The sequence below is a fragment of the Nyctereutes procyonoides genome, unplaced genomic scaffold, assembly GCF_905146905.1.
Source record: "Nyctereutes procyonoides isolate TBG_1078 unplaced genomic scaffold, NYPRO_anot_genome, whole genome shotgun sequence".
NCBI classification, from domain to species: domain Eukaryota; kingdom Metazoa; phylum Chordata; class Mammalia; order Carnivora; family Canidae; genus Nyctereutes; species Nyctereutes procyonoides.
Window position 1 is genome coordinate 71,300,561 of NW_026575135.1, and position 24,320 is coordinate 71,324,880.

Sequence of the window (24,320 nt, forward strand, 5' to 3'; positions counted from 1 at the left end):
CCTTCCATTGGTCGAAAATGAAATGCTGGGTGAAATGCCAATCGCGGTGGGTCTTAGTAGGGCTGTCGCCTTAGCAACGCGCGGAGCCGCCTGGGAGAGGTCTCCGGAGCCTGACCGGAGAGCGGCTCAGGTGCCCAGGTGCAGCCGTGACCTCCAGGAATCAGAGGCGGGTTGGCGGCGAAGCCCAGTTATCCGTCCAGCCTCACGTCGGCGCTGCGGACACATCACCTGCCCCCTGCCCTCCCCCCCCCCCCCCCCCGCCTGGCCGGTCCTGACCAACCTCCTCACCGCGGACCACCGTCAGTCCACTAACGAGGCTGTCCTGATTTCTGCCCCAACAGCTTCCAGGTGCCAGATGATGGAGGAGCGTACCAACTTGATGCACATGATGAAACTCAGCGTCAAAGTCCTGCTCCAGTCTGCCCTGAGCCTGGGCCGCAGTTTGGATGCAGACCATGCCCCCTTGCAGCAGTTCTTTGTAGTGATGGAGCACTGCCTCAAACACGGGCTGAAAGGTGAGCCTGAGAGGGCGTTCGGAGTCCGGTAGTTGGGGCCAGCTGTGTGCTCGGCACGTATTCATCAGTGCTGGGCATTGTTCTGGATGCTGGGATGACAGCAGGGTGCAAAACAGGCGGGGTGCCCGCTCGCCAGATCCGACGCCAGGAGAGCAGCACCGTCCGTCCGAGGGGAAATGCCAGGCATGCGGCATGTACAATATTTAGCGTTCTGGTAGCCACGTTAAACGATAAATAAATAAAAAGAAACAGCTGACATTAATTTAAGAGCACATTTTATTGCCCCAGTATATCCAAAATATTATGATTTTGACACTGAAGCAGTATTTAAAAGCCTTATTGATGAGATATTTTATTTTAAATTCTACTTCATTCTACTAAGGCTTAAAAACCCATCATGTGTTGTTTCATAGCTCATCGCAATTGCACTGGCTACATTTCAGGTGCTCAGGAGCACATGTGGCCAGTGACTCTCGCAGACAGCACAGTTCTAAGGGACCAGACAGACAATAAACCCAGAAACACACTAATTACAAAATGCTACACATCCAAGGAAGCAGCAAGGGTTTTGGCTATAGTGAGAGGGGAGGTCTTGCTGGCGGAGGTGGGGGGGGTGAACTATGAGCTGAGACCTAAAGGAGAAAGAGCTGTGCAGAGATTTGGGGCAAGAGCATGCCTTGCAGGGGTGGGGAGAAACAGGTGGGCAGAAGTTCTGGGTGAGACCAAGCTTGGTTTGAGGAAGATGCCAGTGGGTTCTGGGGAAAGTGGAAAGAGATGAGGTCAGGGAAACCAGTTGGCCAGGCGGGGAAAGGCTGGATCATAGAAGCCATTATAGGTCATGTGAGGAGTTAAATTTTATTCTAAGTATATGTCTGCAGGATTTTAAGCAAAGGAAAACTGACCTGACTTAAATTTTTAAAAGAACTTCCACGTGTGTGAAGAGATTGTGAAGGGAGGGGGTGGCTATATTAGGAGCATGGAGACCCACTAGGTTATTGGCAGCAGTTCAGATGAGAGATGGTGGTGCTGATATGAAATCCAGCACTGATGTTGGTATCAGGTAGGATTTAGAAAGGGGAAGGATTTCTATAAGCTGTATACGTTTACATATATACTTGTTTTATTTCATTGGAGTAAGAGGATAGTCAGGATATCACAGAAACCCTGTCACCAGAGAAAGGAGAGGTCATTTGTTAACCTTTGAGTCCCCAGGACTAACTCAGAATTAGCAGTAGAGCTGTGAATTGTCCATTTGGCTTTTGGGAGAGACTGTGGGCGCCTGAGGACATTTTTACAACCTGTTCTTATGAATAACACTTTTGTTTTCCCTTTTAGTTAAGAAGAGTTTTATTGGCCAAAATAAATCTTTCTTTGGTCCTTTGGAGCTGGTGGAGAAACTTTGTCCAGAAGCAGCAGATATAGCCACTAGTGTCAGAAATCTGCCAGAATTAAAGTGAGTGACAAGTAGTTAACACTGAATTAATGTTTAAAAAAAACTCCCTCGTATTTACCAATTTCTCAATTCCTTGCTGATAAAAACTTTTTTCTGATTTAGAACAAATCGTAACATGAGCCATATTCCACTTAAACTTCAGTCCCAGCTCTGCTGCTCATTATCCTCAGGATTTTGAGTCAAGATTTGCCCCTCCCTGAGCCTCAGTTTCCTTATCTTTAAAATGGGGACAGCAATTCCTATATGTCAAATGAGGTTGTATAGTTTGAAAAAGTGTGGGGCACCTGGCTGGCTTAGTCCATAGAGCACTTGACTCTTGATCTCAGGATCATGAGTTCAAGTCCCATGTTGATCATAAAGATTATTTTTTTTAAAAAAAAAGGGCACCTAGGTGACTCAGTGGTTGAACGATTGCCTTTGGCTTGGGTCATGATTCCGGGGTCCTGGGATCAAGTACCACATCAGGCTCCCTGCAGGGAGCCTCCTTCTCCCTCTGCCTATGTCTTTGTCTCTCTGTATGTGTCTCTCATGAATAAATAAATTATTTTAAAAAAGGAAAGATGTTGTCACCTGAGGAGCAACTACAAGAGTAAAAGAGGTCATCCTTATGCTCTTGGAATCCATGCTTTGGATGCATCTGGGCAGTTTTCTGAATAATATAATTCAGGCCAGATTTTAGATTATGAGACATGGGACATTTGTAAAAAACTGAGACTGACAAATCATTTGCCATGTCTGGGTTTGCCCTTGGGATCCCCATGCATAGGTTCAAAATAAAAAAACCAGATAGACTACAAACAAGGCGTCATCATGAAATCTGCATTTAGAGGGGGAAGTAGAGATCCTTGGGCCCATGCAGAAGAGCAGTCTTCAGTCTCCCAGAGGGGGACACCGCTGTCCAGCCTCTGATGCTTCTCCTGTAGAGCCATCCTGTTCCATCTTCAGGTAGTAATATAGCATTTACCAAGAGCCTGCCGTGTGCCAGGCATTGTGTTAAGGACATTGTAGGATCTCATTTAAACCCACACAACAGAGTCTCCAGGAAAGCTGTTGGCATCCCCACTGATAAGTTCAGAAACTGACACTGAGCAGCTAAGTAACCTGCCCAAGGTCCCTTGGCAAGGGAATGGTGGAGCCAGGAAGGGAACACAGCTCCGTGGGACTCGAATCCTCTAAATCCCACTGACCTCCATTGCTACGGAGCCCTGTGCAGTCTTCTCGATGAAATTGAACCTCTGTCCCTGTCCGTAGTTCAGCCCTCGGGCCTGTACCACAGAAGGCAAAAGCCTTTTGCACCATGACAACATTCATATACGTATTTGTTGACCTCTCAGGAGCTCCCCAGGTCTGCTTTGTTTCAGCAGTTCCTTCTGTGGTCCTGCTGCCCAACCCTTCTGACCAGCTCACCCCCCCTCATGAGTGAAGCAGTAGAGATGGAGTTCCAGCGTGTCCAGGTTGGAGCAGACCTGGGTTGGCTCTCCTACCCTCAGACCTCTGTTTCCAGTTATGCATGGGAGGCATTTTCAAAGTCTTATGCTAACAAAGAGCACTAAACCCCACTACCTCTGTTCCCTTTATTGCTCTGTGGCTGTGCACAAGTGATAGGCTTAGGTATGGAAATCATCCCCTGTCGCCAAAAAGGAAACGTACAGTAGTTCCCTTCTCTTGAGGCCTCCAGAGGAGTAGTCTCTGTGAGAGAGGTATTTCTTTCACTCTTTCATTAAATAGTAACCTTCTGAAATTTTGACATTATTTTGGAGGTTATGACTAGTGTTTTTTGGGGTGGAAGGGTTGTTTGAAACTTGCAGGATGCATTTTGTATCCTGAGAGGAATCTCTAGTCTGGCGTTTAGTCCCCCTAATTGAAATGAAAATATCTTTTGCAGTATGACCCCATGACCCAAAATTTTTCATTGTTTTCAAGTCAGTTTTTTTGTTTGTTGTTTTTTTAAGGTTATTATTTATTAGAGAGCATGGGGCAAAGGAGGCACAGGGAGAGGGTAAAGCAGGCTCCCAACTGCGCAGGGAGCCTGATGTGGGGCTCGATCCCAGGACCCCAGGGTTATGACCTGAGCCGAAAGCAGATGCTTAACCCACTGAGCCACCAGGCACCCCACAACATCATTTTTGAGGTGCCTGCATGGCATTCATTTATATAGCTCATTTGTTTAACTGCCATTTGGGCTTTCTGCTTGTCTTCAGTTTTTCATTATCCAAAGAGTGTGCAGACCATCACCACACATACATACATGTGCATCCTAAATTATTTCCTTAGTACACATTACTAGACGTAGGATTTTGATAACCCCATCAAATCGCCAGCTCAAGGCATGCTGCCGATTTACATGGCTGGCATGCTGCAAGTGTCTGCATCCATTCACCACATGGTGCCAACTTTCAGCATCTTTCTTTTTTCTACTTTATTTCCTTTCCTTTTTACTCTGGTTTAACCTCATTTGTTTGGGGGAGGAGGGGCTTCAAAGCCTTTTGTATTGATGGAGTTGGATTAGATGCGCCTGGCTCTGAACCCCTCAACCCCCACAGCTCCCTTTGATGAAGATACTAAATACACTCATTCTGCTTAGAATAGAGTCTTTCTTTTCTCAAGCACTGTTAGTTCTACAGTTGGGAAGTTTTTTGTTTACTCTTGATGCGTGCCTTTGCAAAATTATCTCTAAGATTGGTTGCACAACAGCATGAATGTACTAATGAAGGGTACACATGAAAAGGTAAATTTTAGGGGCACCTGAGTGTCTCAGTGGTTGAGCATCCACCTTTGGCTCAGGTCATGATCCCAGGGTCCTGGATGGAGTCCCACATTGGGCTCCCTGCAGGGAGCCTGCTTTTCCTTCCACCTGTGTTTCTGCTTCTCTCTCTGTGTGTGTCTTGAATAATGAATAAAATCTTAAAAAAAAAAAAAAAAAGGAAAGGCAAATTTTTATTCTGTGTATTTTACAACTAAAAATAAAACTGCATCTTTGAGCTAATGCCTAGAAATGTGAGGGTTCAACACTGTTTTACGTATTAATTTTTTTTAAGAATTTTTTTTTTTTTTTTTTTTTTTATGATAGAGACAGAGAGAGAGGCAGAGACACAGGAGGAGGGAGAAGCAGGCTCCATGCAGGAAGCCCGACACGGGACTTGATCCCGGGACTCCAAGATCGCACCCTGGGCCAAAGGCAGGCGCCAAACCACCGAGCCACCCAGGGATCCCCTACGTACTAATTTTTTAAAGAAATGTTTATCCATTATACAGACCTAACCAGATTGTTGCTGGCCTCCTGTGAAATTTTATGAATACATGCAAAGTTTTATCTAATTGTGTTTATTCCAGAAATCAGATTTTTTTGTGGCGTAAGAGTTTTTTTTTCTCTTGTCAAAACCAACCAACCAACCAAAAATACATGTCCATGATACAAAATTCAAACCGTACCCAGAGGTTTTCAGAAAGTGGTTTTCTGGGCCTTCCCAGACTGTGCTCCACCCAGGCCCCAAAGCTGCTATTCTTACGGTGTCCCTGCGTTAACACACGTGTACATGCTGGGATATGTGTATCTCTTTAGATAACTGAGGTGTTTGAGGGGTTTTGGTGTTACGCCTTAACAGTTCAATTCTCTAAATTCCAGGACAGCTGTGGGAAGAGGCAGAGCCTGGCTGTATCTTGCACTCATGCAAAAGAAACTGGCAGATTATCTGAAAGTGCTCATAGACAATAAACATCTCTTAAGGTATTTTACCTCCCATCTTTGCTTGTCTTTTGCTTTGTAAATATTTAGAACATAGTTCTGGAGACTGTTTTGAATTAAAACAAGTGTACAGCATACACAGCTTTTACTCGAATTACTGTTCATCGTGAGCATCCTATGGCTTAGTTTTTAAAGAGTTTCATTTTCAAGCATGGCTATCTGAAAGTCATTATGAATGAAGTTTCATATTTTCATTTTGAAAAATCATTTCAGTACTTGACAGCCTACTCGATTAAGCTTCAACAAAATGTACATATTGGATTTGTTGATGACATGGGGGACAAATGACTTTAAAACTAGGTGCAGTGGATAATTTTAAAGTATAAAAGCCTGCTTTTTTGTAAGGGAACATACCTATAATAGTACCTATTTTAGGATTCCATATCCATTTTGTAAAATTTTCTCTCAGCATCAGTAATGACTAATTGGCTGTCCCTGGAATTTATGACTAATTCATTTTAGATACTAATAAATATATATAAACAAAAATAATCCTCCTAAAAGGGGTTTTTTTCAAGAATATGAAAATTTGTAAGGGAGGAATCTTTCTAGAGTTCATTTTTTTGTGTGATTGAGTCAAAAATATCTTTTACATACGGCTTGCCACTCAAAATTTTTCATCATTTTCAAGTCACAGCTTATTGTTGAATGTATCTTTGCATGATAAATACAGATTTCAAACACTTCTTCAAATACTTTGTGTACTTGTGCTTTGAGTACAATCACACTGAGTAACTTTGAGGTACAGATTGTGTTCTAGTGAACTAATTCTTTTTTTAATTGAAGTGTAGTCAATATCTAATGTTAGTATCAGGAATACAACAGAGTGATTCCACAAGTCTTCGCTGTTATGTTGTGTTGCATAGCTACCAGCTGTCACCATACAAAGTTATGCTAGTACCATTGACTACATTCCCTATGCTGCACCTTACATCCTCATAACCTGCTGAACTAACCCTTAAGACACCAAGTTTCTCAGCAGTCACACACACACATATACAATGGATAAACAAGCACATCATTGGTGACCTAGAGCAGTAGTAGACGGGATGGAGCCACACTGCGAAAGTTGAAGCAACTGGGAAGTGAAGTCAGAGCAGCCAGTGTTGCTCCATGGAACACAGGGAAGAGGGAAGGGTTTCATTCTTGGATGTGGGGGAGCAGTATGGGATCCTTCTTTCTCATGAGTGTAGACATAGTTCATAGCAGTGTGGAAGAAGACGCCAGTGGGGACAGGAGGGGCAGAGTGATGATCAGGAACACAGGAGCCAAGAGGAGATAGGAAGGACTGGGGTCTAGGGTCCAGATGGAAGAGTCAGCCTCAGACTGGAGGTGGGAGGAGCCTATCATCAGCCACAGGAAGAGAAAAGAAGCCAGAGAAGAAATAGCACTCAAAGCAGGGGTGGGAGATAAAACGCAGAAGGCAGTAAGTAAAAGATATCAGGGAGTTTGTGGCATCTGGTGAAGGTGGCTGAGAGGTGAAAAGGCAGGGCAGGGGATACCTGGGTGGCTCCACGGTTGAGCATCTGCCTTTGGCTCAGGTCATGATCCCAGGGTCCTAGGATTAAGTCCTGCATCAGGCTCCCCCCCACCCCCGGGGAGCCTGCTTCTCCTTCTGCCTATGTCTCTGCCTTTCTCTGTCTCTCTCATGAATAAAATAAAAAATAAAATAAAATAAAATAAATAAAATAAATATAAATAATAAAATAATAAATAATAAATAAAATAAAATATAAAAAATAAAATAATAAATAAAATAAAATAAATACTAAAATATAAATAAATAATAAAATAAAATATAAATAAATAATAAAACAAAATATAAATAAATAATAAAATAAAATAAAAATCTTAAAAAAAAAAAAGGCAGGGCAAGTCGGGGGGGGGGGTGGTGAGCACCCGTTCCTGAGCCTGTTGTGTCCATCTCTTTCAGTGAGTTCTATGAGCCTGAGGCATTAATGATGGAGGAAGAAGGGATGGTGATTGTTGGTCTGCTGGTGGGACTTAATGTTCTTGATGCCAATCTCTGCTTAAAAGGAGAAGACTTGGATTCTCAGGTAGGACGGGAATCTTGGCTCAAGGTAGAATGCCTCCATTGGGCTGGGGATTTCACACAGGACTGTGGGCTTGTGCTGGACCTTCTCAGGGGCAGATGGCAGAGGGTATTTGCTTGAAGGCTGTGCCAGGTGCCATGCCAGGGCAGAGGGGGAAACACTGGGGAAGGGGAAGTCTGGGCCAAGGCACAGAGGCATACGTAGGTGGAAGCTGGGCTCAGTTTTCAGGCTATCTGTGCCATGCTAAAGGCCATCCTTTTGTCTCTGGAACGTCAGGAAGCTGTTGGAGGTTTTTAGGCAGTGTGTACTGGTCTACTTAGGGCCAGGTTTGAGAAAGATCAATCTGGCAACCATCTAGGTCATGAGTTGGAAGTGGCCAAGAGTGGAGACAGCAAAAACATTGGGCAGACACGTCCCCCAAGATTAGGTGGGGACTGGGAAGTTAGAGCCAGGAGAGACTGGGAAGGGGAGATGATGCAAGAGCGCTAAATGGAAGCAGGCATCAAGGAGCAGAGCACCCTGACTGTGGGGACAACCCTCTTGGGATGCTTTCTTCCTGCCTGGGTGCAGGTGCCCAGGGCTAGGGCCTCAGCTGGTGGTGGGGACGGGAAGTGCGTAAGGGGAAGAGACCCCCTGATGCCTCCCCACCGCTACCCCTTTTCAGGGCACAGATCTGAGAAATCTGTAGCTTCCCCTAATCCCTCCATGCCAAGGCCAGCTTTTGTTTCTTTTTCTTTTTTTTTTTTTTCTTGTAAACTCTCCTCCCTTTTTCTCCAGTAGTTTTGTTGTTTCTGCATGTTGAAAATTTTTCAAAAAATACAGGGAAGTATTTTTGAAGGAAAGAAAACCTCACACAATCCCATTGCTCAGAGACAGCTAACTAATTTAATGTTACACTCTGATATCTATCCTTCTGGCACATAAGTAAGATTGTGTATGTGTGTTTATATATTCTAGAGATATTTGGACTTTTTTTGTTAAACCAAAACATAATTATTCTGGGCACACCGTTTTGGAATTTATTTTTGTTTAACACTATGTCCCACATGGCTCTCAATGTCAGTGAGAGATATGAGCCATTTAAATGGCTGCACAGTACAAGCATGGCTCAGACTGCAGATTGGGTTCCAGACAACTGCAGTAAAGTAAATATCGCAATATGGGAGTCATGGCTTTTTTGGTTTCCCAGTGCATATAAAAGTTATTTTTACTCTATACTATAGCCTATTAGGTATGCGATAGCATTATATATATATATTTTTAAGTGTAAATAAATAATAAAAATAAGCTAAATAAATAGTCCATGTTCATACCTTAATTTTAAAATACTTTCTTGCTAAACAATGCTGACCATCTGAGCTTTCAGCATGTCATAATCACTGATCACAGATCATCATAACAAATGTAGTAATAAGAAAAGTTTGAAATACGTGATGGCCAAAATGTGACCCAGAGACAGGAGGTGAGCACATGCTGTTGAGAAAACAGTGCTGATAACACCTGCCCAACACATGGCTGCCACAGACCTTCAATCTGCAAAAAATGCAGGGTCTGGGAAGTGCTGTAAGGCAATAAAACAAGGTATGTCTGTATTTCATTTACGACCATACTGTAATTTGTTTAACCAGTACCTTGTTACCTGCTGTTGATTCCATATTACAACAGCAATATTATACACAGCCTCATCCTCTTTGCACTGTTATCCATTCATTTTCTTAGGATACATTTTGGGATTACTGTGTCAAAGTAAACATTATACGATAGTATGGTGACATCACAATGAGCATTCTTTTTTCTTTTTTCTTTTTTAATTTATTCATGAGAAACACAGAGAGAGAGAGGCAGAGACACAGGCAGAGGGAGAAGCAGGCTCCACGCAAGGAGCCTGATGTGGGACTTGATCCGGGGTCTCCAGGATCACACCCTGGGCTGCAGGCGGCACTAAACCGCTGCGCCACCGGGGCTGCCCAAAGATTTTATTTTATTTATTCATGAGAGACACGAAGCGAAAGAGAGAGGCAGAGACACACGTGGAGGAGAAGCAGGCTCCATGCAGGGAGCCCGACGTGGACTCACTCCCGGGTCTCCAGGATCACGCCCTGGGCTGCAAGCGGCGCTAAACCGCTGCACCACTGGGGCTGTCCCCACAATGAGCATTCTTGATCTTTTTCAATCTAATAGAGCAAAACAGCTCATCTCACATTCACATTTTGTTATAAGCATGTTTAGGCTTTTTAAAAGATTTATTTATTTATTTTAGAGAGAGACCATGTGCACATGAAGCTGGAGGAGAGGCAGAGGGAGAGGATCTCAAGCAGACTCCCCACTAAGCACAGAGCCTGACACAGAGCTCGAACTCGCAACTCTGACCAAAATCAAGAGTCAGTTGCAGGGCACCTAGATGGCTCAGATGATTAAGCATCTGCCTTCAGCTCAGGTCATGACCTCAGGATCCTGGGATCCAGCTCTGCATTGGGCTCCCTGCTCAACAGGGAGCCTGCTTCTTCCTCTGCCCTCTTGAGCTCTTTCCCTCTCTCTGTTGCTCTCTCTTAAATAAATAAAATATTAAAAAAAAAACTAATTAGGGCAGCCCCCGTGGCGCAGCGGTGTAGCACCGCCTGCAGCCCAGGGTGTGATCTGCATGGAGCCTGTTTCTTCTCTCTCTGCCTGTGTCTGTCTCTGCCTCACTCTCTCTCTTTCTCTCTGAATAAATAAATAAATCTTTAAAAATAAAAAAATAAAATAAATAAAATAAAATAAAACTAATTAAAAAAAGAGTCACTTAACTGGCTGAGCCACCCAGGTACTCCTATTTATTTTTTTAAAGTAGTCTCCATGCTTGAACTCATGACCCTGAAATCAAGAGTCACATGTTCACCAACTGAACCAGTCAGGTGCCCCTCATATTTACATTTTTAAGAACTCTGTAGGTCAGGTATTTATTACATGTTTTATTTGCCATTGGTGGTTCAGTTTTTGTGACTCCACGTCCCAATTCCACCCATTTCTCTGAGTCTTCCATTTTGTTCCATTCCTTTATTACACATTAATGATAATAACTGTCAGAATTTGGTTATAGGGCAGCCTGGGTGGCTTAGCGGTTTAGCACCACCTTCAGCCCAGGGCATGATCCTGGAGACCCGGGATCGAGTCCCACTTCGGGCTCCCTGCACACAGCCTGCCTCCCCTTCTGCCTGTGTCTCTGTCTCTCAAAAAAAAATTTTTTTTTTTCTGCTTTCTTTCAGTTAGTTTTCCCTGCAAGGGGGAAAAAATGTTTTTTGCAGTCAAATTTATTTGTTTTTTTCAAAGATTTTATTTTTATGCAATCTCTACCCCCAACCATGAGACTGGAACACACAACCGAGAGATGAAGAGTTGCATGCTCTACTGACCGAGCCAGCCTGGCACCCCTGCAGTCAAATTTAATGGACTTTTTCTTTATACCTTCTAAGGTATTATTCTTGGAAGGTCCTTCTCCATCCAAAAATTAACCTAATTTTTAAAATCAACTGTGTATTTTTTACTTTTTTCTTTTTTAAGTTTTATTAGAGTGAGTGCTTTTGCTGAGGGGTGGAGCAGAGGGAGAAATAGACTCCCCAGTGAAGTGGGGAGCCCGATGCTAGGCTTGATTCCAGGACCCCAAGATTGTGCCCTAAGCCAAAGGCAGAGGCTCAACCACTGAATCACACACGGCCCCTTTTTTCTTTAAATTTAAATAATGCCTGTCAGGAGCACCTGGGTGGCTCAGTGGTTAAGCCTCTGCCTTTGGCTCAGGTCATGATCCCGGGATCCTGGGATCAAGTCCCACGTCGGGCTCCCCACAGGGAGCCTGCTTCTCCCTCTGCCTGTGTCTTTGCCTCTCTCTCTTTCATGAATAAATAAATAAAATCTTTTTTTTTTTAAGATTTTATTTATTTATTCATGATAGACATAGAGAGGCAGAGACACAGGCAGAGGGAGAAGCAGGCTCCATGCAGGGAGCCCGATGTGGGACTTGATCCCGGGACTCCAGGATCACACCCTGGACTGAAGGCAGGCACTAAACCGCTGAGCCACCCAGGGATCCCCCCTTTTTTTTTTAAATAACTTTGTACCCAAAGAACTTTGCTGATCTTTGTCAGCAACTTGATTGTTGAATAAATCCTGACAAGGGGGTGAAATTTCAGAATATCCTCCTTAAATTCTGTTTTTGTTTTTGTTTTTTTTTTAAAGATTTTATTTACTTATTCATGAGCAACACAGACCAAGAGAGAGGCAGAGACATAGGCAGAGGGAGAAGCAGGCTCCATGCAGGGAGCCCGACGTGGGACTCGATCCCGGGTCTCCAGGATCACGCCCCGGGCTGCAGGCGGCGCCAAACCACTGCGCCACCGGGGCTGTCCTAAATTCTGGTTTTTAATAAGTTTTTCTTCTAGAAGGTAGTTGGGTTATTTTTCTCTTGGTTTTCTCTTGGTTCAGTTGGTTGCTATTTTGTTGAGCTGAGTAGCTCAACTAAATGTTTGCACGAAAGAGACAGGAATGTAAATGGCCTGAATTTTAAAGATGTAAGTTTTGTGGAAAACAGGGAAAATTTCTTTTATTTAAACTTGTACATTTTATGTCAACCAGGTTGGAGTGATTGATTTTTCCCTCTACCTTAAGGATGTGCAGGATCTTGATGGTGGCAAAGAGTAAGTACTGCACTGCAGGCTGCTGCTCTTTCCATTTTATGAAATTCTGGCAAAGAACGCTACGTTTGTTTCTGTTTTGTTTGACGTTTTCATTTTCATCAGGCATTTTGAGTTACAGCGGTAATACATTGGCATTCCCATATGCAAGGGATTGAGCTTTGCCGAATAGACTGGACAAGTGAAATGTCCCCGTTTACACTGCCCCCCCCCCCCCCAGCTCAATCCCAGGCTGGCTCCTCCCTAAGAGGAGGCTGCTAGTGTCTCCTCCCACAGCTTTTCTAAATGCCTTGCAGGTATATATTTGTTGGCAGTATAATTTGCCTATGGTTTACATATATAAATATATAATGAATATAAATAGGGTGGTACTATTATATATACATAATAAGTTGCCTTTAGAGTTGTTCTTTGATCCTGGTGTGTCTTGGGTAGCTCTCCCTCATGTTTGTTAATAAGAGCCTCTGCTTTTTTTTTTTTTTTTAAAGATTTTATTTATTTGAGAGAGAGTGCACAAGTGGGAGCAAGGATCAGAGGGAGAGGGAGAAGCAAATTCCCTGATAAGCAGGGAGCCCAGCATGAGGCTCGATCCCAGGACCCTGGGATCATGACCTGAGCCAAAGGCAGACACTTAAACAACTGAGCCACCCAGACACCCCAAGAGCATTCTTTTTAAAGGAGCTATTCTGGGGAAAAAGAAAAGTGAACAAAGCAAGCTATTTGTATTACATGCTATCATTTGTGTTATGATAAAGAATATATATCTATATTTGTATGTTGTACTTCCATACTCATGGACATTTTCTAGAGTAGAATATAGACCTGTCAACAGTGGCTATCTGATGGGGAAGAGGCTGGGAAGCAGGCATGGGAGGGAGTTTCCCTGTAAGTCCTTGGGTTGTATTTAAATATTTTACCACATGCATCTATTACCTGTCTTTTAAATGTCTTCTGATAAGGATTCTCATGGTCTTGGTACCCTAGCACCACGCCTTATCTGGCAGTGAGAATCCCATTAATGTTTTCAGGTGTCTTGAGTTTGAGGATTCAACCACTTGAACCTTAAGCAAAAATACATTCTGGGGGCACCTGGCTGGCTCAGTCGGTAGAGCATATGACTCTTGATCCTGGTGTGAGTTCGAGCCCCACGTTGGTGTAAAAGATTACTTAAAAATAAAAATTAAGGGATCCCTGGGTGGCGCAGCGGTTTGGCGCCTGCCTTTGGCCCAGGGCGCGATCCTGGAGACCCGGGATCGAATCCCATGTCGGGCTCCCGGTGCATGGAGCCTGCTTCTCCCTCTGCCTGTGTCTCTGCCTCTCTCTCTCTCTCTCTCTCTCTGTGTGTAACTATCATAAATAAATAAATAAATAAATCAATAAATCAATAAATCAATAAATAAATAAATATTTTTAAAAAAATAAATAAATAAAAATTTAAAAAAATAGATACATATATAGTCTTAATGTAAAGAAATGGAAATAAACATTATCAACCAATAAGAGAATAATTGAATGAATTATGGAACATTCAAAGTATTCCATTCTGTGATATATTATGTAGACAGAAAAGAACAAATTTGACCTACTGGGTATAGTAGACTTACAGGGATTTCCCCAATGTATAATCGAGTGAGAAGAGTGATGCTTTTCTTGAGTGATGCTGAGAAGTGTATACAGTTGACTCTTTTTTTTTTTTTAAGATTTTATTTATTCATGAGAGAGAGAGAGAGGCAGAGACACAGGCAGAGGGAGAAGCAGGCTCCATGCAGGGAGCCCAATGTGGGACTTGATCCCAGGTCTCCAGGATCACGCCCTGGGCTGAAGGTGGTGCTAAACCGCTGAGCCACCCCGGCTGCCCTATACAGTTGACTCCTGAACAACACAGGTTTAACCTGCACAAACTCACTTATACATAGATTTTTTTCAGTAAGTACAGTACTATTAACTGAGTTTTCCTTATGATTTTCTTTTTTTTTTTTTTAAGGTTTATTTATTTATTTTAGAGTAGGGACAGAAGGAGAGGGAGAGAAAGAACCTCAGGTTGACTCCATGCTGAAAGTGGAGCCTGCTGTGGAGCTCCATCTCAAAAATCCAAGATCAGACCTGAGACAAAACCAAGTCGGCCACGTATCTGATTGTACCATCCAGGCACCCATCCACTTAAGATTTTCTTAATAGCATTTTTTTTGGCTTATTTCATCATAAGGCTGTGGTATAATACACATAACATGCAAAATATGTTAATTGATTACATAATTGGTAAGGCTTCCAGTCGATAGTAGGCTATTAGTAGTTAAGTTTTTGAGGAATCAAAAGTTATATGCAGACTTTCTACTGCTCAGGAATTGGCATTTTTTAAGGGTCACCTGTGTATCATCTTTGTAAACAAACCTGAGAAATTCCTGATAAATTTTTTATGTTTCAATTACATATCTATATAGATAATACAGTCATTGTGATCCTATGCATATAGGCTCAACAGACTACTAAGGTGGGTTACCCTGCAGAGCTACGTGAAGGGCAGAACACAGAAAAAAATTGACCATGCTGAATAATCCAGCACCTGTGTAGAATGAACCCCTGTGTGTACATACAGAAATTGGGAGTGGAAAAGAGCCTAACTTTAAAATGTTAAATAAAGCCTTAAAAAAAAAAAAAAAAAAAAACCAGAGTGGTCAGCTTTATGTTTTGAAAAGCCTCTGGTCTCTTTGGAGCCATCCTCTTTCCATTCAACATGACAAAGGCTGCTTCATCTGCCACCTCAAGGGAGGGCCATTTGCACCTGACCAGGGGTGTTTGCACCTTGTGGTGGTGTTTGCACCTTGTGTTCCAGATGGCTTTCTCCTGGGCTGGGTTGGGGGGGGGGGGTCTGCAGGAGGAGGCCTGTTGATGGTTCTGCATCCCCCAAGGCCCTAGCTGCTGGGCCCGCCCTACCAGCACCTTGCCCACTTTGCTCTCCATCCACTCCTGGATGGGGACCAGGCAGATGTTATTGCTGAGGTCCGATTGTCCCTTGGTTTCTTGATGACACTGGTACTTCCTCAAGGTGACTGGCATGTTGGGGACGGTAATAAAGTATTAGCCATGAGTAAAAGGAATTTCTCTCTTCTTGTGCTCTTTTTAAAAGGCATGAAAGGATTACTGATGTCCTTGATCAGAAAAATTATGTGGAAGAACTTAACCGTCACTTAAGGTAGGACTCACTCCTTCTTCCAACGTTACAGTTCATTCTCGATGCCCGTGTGCTATTTCGGGGAGCATTTGTGACTTGCCGTATGTTCATAACAGACTCTGTCTCCAGACTAAGAGGAACAGTTATCATGCTGTGCTCGTGGTTGCAGACTGGAGAAATACGATTTCTTGACCAAGGAGTTTTGGAAATTCTTTGGTTCTTTGCTGCAAGTAGAGACAGTGTAGAAAGCAACCAGACTAAACCTGTACTCTATACTCCTCAGCCCCCTAGTTGGAAGTCACTGCCACGGGAAGCACTCTTCCCACTGGGAATCAACACACATCCCTCTGGGGTGCCTGGGGCAGGATAATAGGGCTGAAAACCCACCGGGATAGACCTTTGGTGACAATTCAGGAGCAAGTAGCAGACATCTATGCCTTGATTTTTCATTTTAATTGGAAAGCCGCTGCTGTGTTTCATGAAACTCTAGCCGCCAGCGGCAGTGTTGGTGGAGTGGGCAGAGATTCTCAGGCAAATGTGTTTGGGAGACCCATTGCCTTCTTCAGCTCTGAGTCCCCTCAGAGAGTGTGCTGTGGGCATCAGCCCTGCTCCTCGGGAGCTGCTCCCCTGGCCCCAAGTGCCAGCCAAACAGCCAAAGGAGCCAGCATGCCATAGAACATGCCTGCGGAAGGCTGCTCCGAGAGCTGCTTAGGTGTGATGTTGGCAGTTGCTGTGAAAGATTCTTGATAGGTCCTCCATTGATTGTTTTTCTGAGGAACAGATGTCAGATTTTATCAAAGGTCCCTTAGCATTATTAGTGTAATCATGACTTTTATCCCTTAATTTGTTGATGGGAAGTATCTGATTAGTAGATATTTTCATACTGACCCATTTCTGTATCATGGGCATAAACTCTACTTGATCGTAGTTTTAGTAATCATTTTTTTTAATATGTAAACTGACCTAACTGTTCTGTAGTTTTTCCCCTCTGGCATGGTGTCAGAGTTATGCAGCTTCACAGAATGAATTAAGAAGAGCTTCTGGTTTGTGGGCATTATTTGCTCCTTGAAAACATGAAGATGGGGGTGCCCAGCCAGCTCAGTCAGGGGAAGCAGGTGACTCTTGATCTCAAGAACATGAGTTTGAGCCCCATGTTGGGCATAAAGATAACTTTTAAAAACAAAATTTATTTTTTTTAACAGAAAACATGAAATGCAAAACATTTATTGAGGCAGTGCTTTGCCAGCTTTTCAGTTTTTCCTAAGTTGTTTGTTTATCGAGGTCTCTTTCTCCTGAAGATATGTCTTTTTTGGTCATTTTTCTAAGAAAAATATAAATTTTAGTGACATTTTCTAAGTTATATATTTGAAATAGAACTGAAATTGTATATTTTTAAAACTGGTAATTATCAGGGTGCCACCTTTAAAGATAATTTAAAGTCTATTAAAAAAAAAGACTTTATTTGTTTATTCATGAGAGATAGAGAGAGAGAGAGAGAGGCAGAGACACAGGCAGAGGGAGAAGCAGCTCCATGCAGGGAGCCCAACATGGGACTCGATCCTGGGTCTCCAGAATCACACCCTGGGCTGAAGGCGGCGCCTAACTGCCAAGCCACACGGGCTGCCCTCAGCAGCCAACTCTTGATCTCAGGATCATGAGTTCAAGCCCCAGGTTGGGCTCCACACTGGGTGTGGCATCTACTTTAAAAAAAACAAAAACAAAAATCTTGTTATTCCCTCCATATCTTTTGTTTGTGTTCCTCTTTCATTTTGTGTCATTGTGTTTTAATTTCCCCCGCCCCAATGCTTGAACCTTGATTCACTAGCCTTACCAGGTTTCTTTCTTTACCCACCCCCCTGGCAAAAGGCACCAGTTTGGGGCAGTCGAGCCCTTTTACCTAAAAGTATAGGCTCTGGAGTCAGACCACCTGGGTTCACATTCTTGTGCCCCTCCAGACAGAGGGGTATGGACATGAGTGAGTTTTCCACTGTAAATTCCTGTTTCCTTATCTGTGAAATAGGCAGCAATAAGATTTACTCACAGAATTGGAATCATGGGGAGGGTCACGTGAATTGATGCATTTGAAGTGGTTAGAACAAACAGGGCCTGGCACGTCATCCAAAAAGGAAGTTACTGCTCATTATTGTTGCCATTACTTTTATTATCAGGTTACATTTGTTTGACATGTTTTTGAGTAGGAAAATAGTACAGATGGCTTAAAGAATATTTGAAAAACGAGGCAAAGTATAAAAAGATTTAAAAACCACCTTCAATCCTACAACCCCAGAGTACCAATGTCTTGTTATGGATATTGATTGAGATATATGACTGCCAGCACATTTTTTTTGTTCCCATCTATTGTGTTAGGAGGGGAAAAACTATTTTCTTTCTAGTTGGCTAAAAATGAAATGGATAGCATTTTTTAAAGATTTATTTATTTAATGAATAAATTAAATTTATTTAATTTATAAATTAATAAAAATTAATTTATAATTAATTTTGTGGGGGGAGGGGCAGAGTGAGAGGAAGAAGCAGACTCCCCACTGTGGGGGGAGCCTGATGTGGGCTCCATCCCAAGACCCTGAGATCATGACCCGAGCTGAAGGCAGAGACTTAACCACCTGAGCCACCCAGGCATCCCTGGATAGCATATTTCAGGGGAAAGACTTTGAGAGCTTTTCAGTAAATGTGTCCACACGCACACACACACGTGTTTAGAATTCTCCTCTCTTGGTTCGTTGGAGATCCTCAGCTCTATATCCATCCCATGCAGGAGACCTAGGAATCCGTCCTCCTCATTCTCAGGCTGGGGAGATGGCCTTTAGAAGCTCACTGTTACTTAATGTGTTGCTTTCTCTAGCTGCACCGTTGGGGATCTTCAAAGCAAGATTGATGGCTTGGAAAAGACAAATTCAAAACTTCAAGAAGAGGTTTGTAACTTACTGAAGTTCATAGAACAGAATGGCCCAAGCTGAAGAGCAATGGTGTGACTGAGGTGTCGGACTAGAGCCGCTCGCCGATCGGAGTGGGAATTGCTGAGCTTGGGTTGAGCGGCACAGGGCAGGGGGGTCATGGGTTCTCAGAGTGCTGCGTCCTCAGGGTGTCTGTGTTTCACCCTGTCCAGGGCTTCCCTCAAGCCAGTTCTAAGTGACTTAGGTTTCAGCACCTCCCAGGGGACCCGGGGAAGACCAGGCCTCCTCGGGAAAGCCCAGCTTCTGTGCTGAATGTGCTTTTCTCTTCCTCTTTACCCACCTTCCTCTGATATAGTCTGTCCCCCTGCTGCCCAGAAGGCACAGACTCTGTTATGAGGTAAAAGTCACCCTTGCCCACCCCTTCTGTGTTTCGGCCTCTCAGGAGCATGCAACCAGTCTCCCCACAGTGTGGTCTTTCTCTGCTTTCTCACTAGGAAGAGAGAGAATGAAAGGACAGGAAGAAGGAGGGCTGAGGCCGAGGAAGAAAGCTTGCTGCCCGCTGCCCGGCAGTCTCCTTGGTGGACACATCTTGTCTCCTGTTAGCAGGAGGGGGGTTGCTCAGCCTTTCTGAGGCTTTCCACAGGTAGCGGTCCCTGGCTGCTCGGGCCTCCCCACCAGGTCTCCCTGGGGAGGAAGAGGGCTGTGACAGGGGCCAGGATGTGACCCCCCACCTCAGTGTGGAAGCAGGTTATGGCCAAAGGAGAAACACAGAGCATGTCTTTGTATGGAGAGCCCAGTTGAAGGCTTACTCTGAACTGACTGCTCTCTCCCCTCCGGGGCCAGGCCTGAAGAGTTTTAATGAGAGGAGCTCAGATTTGTGTGAGGAGAAAGCATTCACAGATGAGCTTCACGGGAGCAGCTTCACCACACTTAGAATCAGAGGCCCTGAGATTCCTTTGGGTGGGTGGGCCTCTGGGCCTCAGTTTAGGTAGGCAGGTCTTTGGGCCTCAAGGTTCTCATCTCCAGATCGGATGATAACCCATACCTTCCAATGTCCTTGTAAAAGTTAACACTGTGTTATATAAATGTGCCTAATACAACACTTGGCATGTGGAGACATTAGTTAGTTGATTTTAGAACAAACATTGATTCTTTGTTCTCCCTGGTGAGGTGGCATACTTTCAAGGAAGGTCTCATTTAGCTTTAGAAACTAGACAACCAGGTTATTTTTTTCTTCAAAGGCCAACAGTTGGAAGAGAAAACATGCTTTAGAGAAACGTCCCTCTCTCCAGGGTGTGTTCTCTCAGTCTTCAGGGAGGGGAACAGGAGTTAGCATATGGCTTTCGCCTGCCTCTTCCCTTGTGGCAGCTAGCAACTCCTAAAGCCTTCAGGTTTCTTACTTGAGCACAGTAGTTTGTGTTGAAAGACCCCAGTTATGGGTCCTGAGTCCGCTTGGACTTAGATGCTGGTGACAAAGAGGAGCAAGGAGTTCAGAGCTCCAGGGCCTCCCTCCCTGAGTGATGCCAGGAGCACAGGCCAAGTTCTCATCTTCTTGCCCCTTCCCCAGCCTGCCCCTCTCTCCAGGCTGTGTGTAGAAGCTGGAGAAGGAGAGGCAGGCAGGTGTGGTCACACCTCTCTGGCCGCCTCTCCTGAGAGCCTCCCCCTTTGCGGGTCTGTAAGGCATCCTGTTTGTACACACTTTGCCAGAAAATAGGGTGACTCCTTTGGGGACAGGAAGAGGACTTTCGAGCGCCCGTCCTCAATGGTTTGGTTGTGATTCCTCCCTCCAGAAGATTTTCACTCTCCCTTTACTGATAAAATATCTTTTTGCTTATCAGCTAGGAAAACTGAAAAGAATGAAGACTCCGGAAAAAAAGCCCATAATCCTTCTGCTAAGCAAGAGCTACTGTCGTCATTGGCGTTTATATAATCCCCAACTTCTCCTAAGCATTTTTAACATAGGGTGATTTTTTTAATTAGAAGTGAGAACATTCTATATGACCCACGTTTTTACCCCTGTTGATATTATACCCTGAGTATGTTCTCAAGTCATTTGAATCCTTTGCAAACATTTTACTCACTACGTGTCTGTTTGACGCTCCTACTGTCATTAATTAAACAGTCTCTCCAGTATTGGACATGCAAGTGCCTATCATTGTGTCCATACATTTTGCCCATGTTAACTAGTTTGCTCTCATTTTTTTTTAATGTGAATGTATTTCCTATTCAAAACAAAATAAAAAACAAAATAGCAAATAATGCAGAAATCCATCGCCAGTTGTGAAGATGCCAAACATCAGCTTTTAATTTGAACAGTAAGATGAGTTTTGATGTTAAGGAACATAAAATCTTTCTTTATCAGCTTTCAGCTGCAACAGACCGGATTTGTTCACTTCAAGAAGAGCAGCAACAATTAAGAGAACAAAATGAGTTAATTCGTGAAAGAAGTGAGAAGAGCGTGGAGGTGAGATCCTGGCCTCACTGGGGCATCCTTGTTTGGGGCGTCTTTGCCCTCTCACCCCACCTGCAGGCCACTTGGACCACCACTTCCTCACCTCTGGGCCTTTGCACTTGAAACCTCTGCTCACAGGCTGGTCCTCTGTGATGCCACCCCTGGTGCCCATCTGTAGCCCTGGGCCCCCTGCCCCTACTCCCATAGCTCTTTGTGCCTCCCTCTGTTAGAGAAATCCACCCAGTGCTAAAGATCATGCCGGATAAGTGAAAATCCATGCTGAATGATGCACTGAATGGAGGCCTTTCCCCACTAAGTACTACTCTGCTTTAAAGAAAATTAAATATAAATTATTTTCCAAACCTAACTATTCAAAAGTCTATTGGCTTGCTTTTATCCTTCGAGTTCAAAGATTTTTTTAAGATTTTATTTATTTATTCATGAGAGACAGAGAGAGAGAGGCAGAGACACAGGCAGAGGGAGAAGCAGGCTTCATGCAGGGAGCCCGATGTGGGTCTCTAGGATCACACCCTGGGCTGAAGGCGACACTAAACTGCTGAGCCACCGGGGCTGTCCCAAAGATATTTTTGAAATAGCCTTTAGCCTTTCTCTATTATGCTTAAAAAACAGGGGCACCTGGGTGGCTCAGTGGTTGAGCATCTGCCTTAGTAGGCTCAGGTCATGATCTCGGGGTCCTGGGTGTGAGTCCCACATCAGGCTACCCGCAGGAAGCCTGCTTTTCCCTCTGCCTGTGTCTGCCTCTCTCTGTGTGTCTCTCATGAATAAATAAAATCTTTTTTTAAAAAATAGAAATTATCCTACATCTTTAAAAATTGTGGCATATTTTTTAATGTTCCTTTTTTCTTCTTTTAAATAGGCTCTATGCCCAACCTAGGGCTTTGAACTCATGACCCTGAGATGAAGAGTCACAAACTTTACCGACTGAGCCAATCAGACATCCTTAGGGTGTATTTTAAAATATTTTGTAGGTAGGACACCTGGGTGGTCCCAGTCCTGGGATCCTGGGATCAAGTCCTGCATTGGGCTCCCTGCTTGGTAGGGAGCCTGCTTCTCCCTCTGTGCCTCTCCCCCACTTGTGCGCATACTTTCTCTCTTTCTCTCTCAAATAAATGAAATCTTTATTTTTTTTAAAAGAAACTGTTCCTTTTTTTGTTTAAGATTTTATTTATTCATGAGAGACCAAAGAGAAAAAGAGGCAGAGACATAGGCAGAGGGAGAAGCAGGCTCCTTGCAGGGAGCCTGATGTGAGACTCGATCCCAAGACTCTGGGATCATGCCCTGAGCCAAAGGCAGGTGCTCAACCGCTGAGCCACCCAGGCATCCCATAAATGAAATCTTTAAAAAAAAAGTTAAATTCTTTGTAATTAGCTCACTTCCATAAGCAAACCATTCCTCTTGGCATTCTTTTTGATACAGATAACAAAGCAAGATACAAAAGTTGAGCTGGAGACATACAAGCAAACTCGGCAAGGTCTGGATGAAATGTATAGTGACGTATGGAAGCAGCTGAAAGAGGAGAAGAAAGTCCGTTTGGTGAGTGTACAGGACTGAGCATCTTTAGAAGGAATTCCCCAGGAAGCCCGCCAGGTTCTTTGTCGGTACTTTTCACACACCTGCTTAGATCTGCCTTTTTTTTTTTTTTTTTTTTTTTAAGATTTTATTTATTTATTCATGAGAGACAGAGAGAGGCAGAGACAGGCAGAGAGAGAAGCAGGCTTCATGCAGGGAGCCAGATGTGGGACTCTAACCCAGGACTCCAGGATCACGCCCTGGGCCGAAGGCAGACACTCAACTACTGAGCCACCCAGGCATCCCTAGATCTGCTTTTTAAAAACAAATGAGTCTTTTATATAAATTTTTTCAAGGGTGAAAAAATATATTTACGGAGAATCAGATCGTCCCTTTAAAAAAAATTTGGGAGTGGGGCACCTGGATGGTTCACTCAGTTAAGTGTCTGCCTTAGGCTCAGGTCATGATCCTGGAGTCCTGGGATAGAGCCCTACATCAGGCTCCCTGCTCGATGGGCAGACTGCTTCTTCCTCTCTGCCACTTGTACTCTCACTTACTCTTTCTCTCTCAAATAGATAAAATCTTTAAAAATAAAATATTTTTAAGGGCTTACTTAGTTTACCACGAAGTTCTGCATTTTTGCCAATTTTATCAGCCTTTGTCAGGGATCATCGTGAGATCAGAATCGTGATTGCTTTGCCAGTACACTTCCCTCAGTCACAGCCTCTGGTCTGTTTCTTTCCACTCAATCTATATGCCAGTGACCAGTGTTTTGTTTTTTTGTGTTCTTACAAGTAGGCTCCACGCCCATCGTGGGGCTTGAACTCACAACCCAGAGATCAAGACTCACAGGCGCCTTGATCTAGCTAGGCGCCCAGCCAGTGTTTTTTATTAGACCCAGCTCTTAGACATGCTTTGTTTCTTTGCTTCATTGCACGAATGTGGAGACATATGTCCTGAATTACCCAGGACGGAGCTGGTTCAACATGGTCACACCCTTATTGCCATAATCTAGCAACAGAGTCCCAAAACTCCAACATTGCAGCGTTGCATTGTTGGGCAGACATTTTCTGAGACTGTGCATCCTGGTCTTCAGGTTTAATGAACATTGTTGGTAGAACTCGAGTCTCAGAGTGCCACCTGCCAGCTTGCCTCTTTTTTTTTCTTTCTTTTTTTTTTTCTTTTTTTTTTGGTAAGATTTTATTTTTATTTATTCGTGAGAGACAGACAGAGAGAGAGGCAGAGACAGAGGCAGAGGGAGAAGCAGGCTCCATGCAGGGAGCCCAGTGTGGGACTTGATCCCGGGATCACAACCTGAGCCAAAGGCGAATGCTCAACCACTAATCCACCCAGGTGTCCCTGCCAGCTTTCTATTGACTGCTACGGAGCCAGTCACTATAAAATGAGAAAAAGGGAAAAATTTAATCCAGTTCTGTTCCAGACAGACTCTCCTAGATCTCCCTAACCTCTTCTGACTTGGGGTTTGTATTTCTGGCCCTGCCCAAGAGACACCTTAGAAAAACATATCTCTCTGTCTACTTCAATAACACTTGCCTTATTAATATGCTCTGAAGGAACTGGAAAAAGAACTGGAGTTACAGATTGGAATGAAGACAGAAATGGAAATTGCCATGAAGCTGCTAGAGAAGGACACCCACGAGAAACAGGACACCCTGGTTGCCCTCCGCCAGCAGCTGGAAGAAGTCAAAGCCATTAATTTACAGATGTTCCACAAAGTTCAGGTGAGTGGGCTGCGTGTCCGTACCGCAGGCTGGCTTTCTGCTGCTTGTTGCATGCTGCCTTTACGTCCATCCCCATTC

General features: G+C 43.9%; 1 protein-coding gene across 5 annotated transcripts in view; it reads left to right on the forward strand.

The window, feature by feature from the left end:
• RUFY1 (RUN and FYVE domain containing 1) overlaps positions 1-24,320 on the forward strand; it is a 61,155-nt gene that overhangs the window by 11,209 nt on the left and 25,626 nt on the right. For 4 of the 5 annotated variants that reach the window (XM_055302787.1, XM_055302786.1, XM_055302788.1 and 1 more), the window contains exons 2-11: positions 342-515; positions 1,851-1,968; positions 5,594-5,695; positions 7,647-7,770; positions 12,376-12,437; positions 15,562-15,627; positions 18,467-18,536; positions 20,881-20,982; positions 22,408-22,524; positions 24,075-24,242. In XM_055302787.1, coding sequence (XP_055158762.1) covers positions 342-515; positions 1,851-1,968; positions 5,594-5,695; positions 7,647-7,770; positions 12,376-12,437; positions 15,562-15,627; positions 18,467-18,536; positions 20,881-20,982; positions 22,408-22,524; positions 24,075-24,242 — 1,103 coding nt within the window. Of the gene's footprint in view, positions 1-104; positions 131-341; positions 516-1,850; positions 1,969-5,593; positions 5,696-7,646; positions 7,771-12,375; positions 12,438-15,561; positions 15,628-18,466; positions 18,537-20,880; positions 20,983-22,407; positions 22,525-24,074; positions 24,243-24,320 lie in introns of those variants that run through there. The other variant, XM_055302790.1, reaches the window with a different exon arrangement.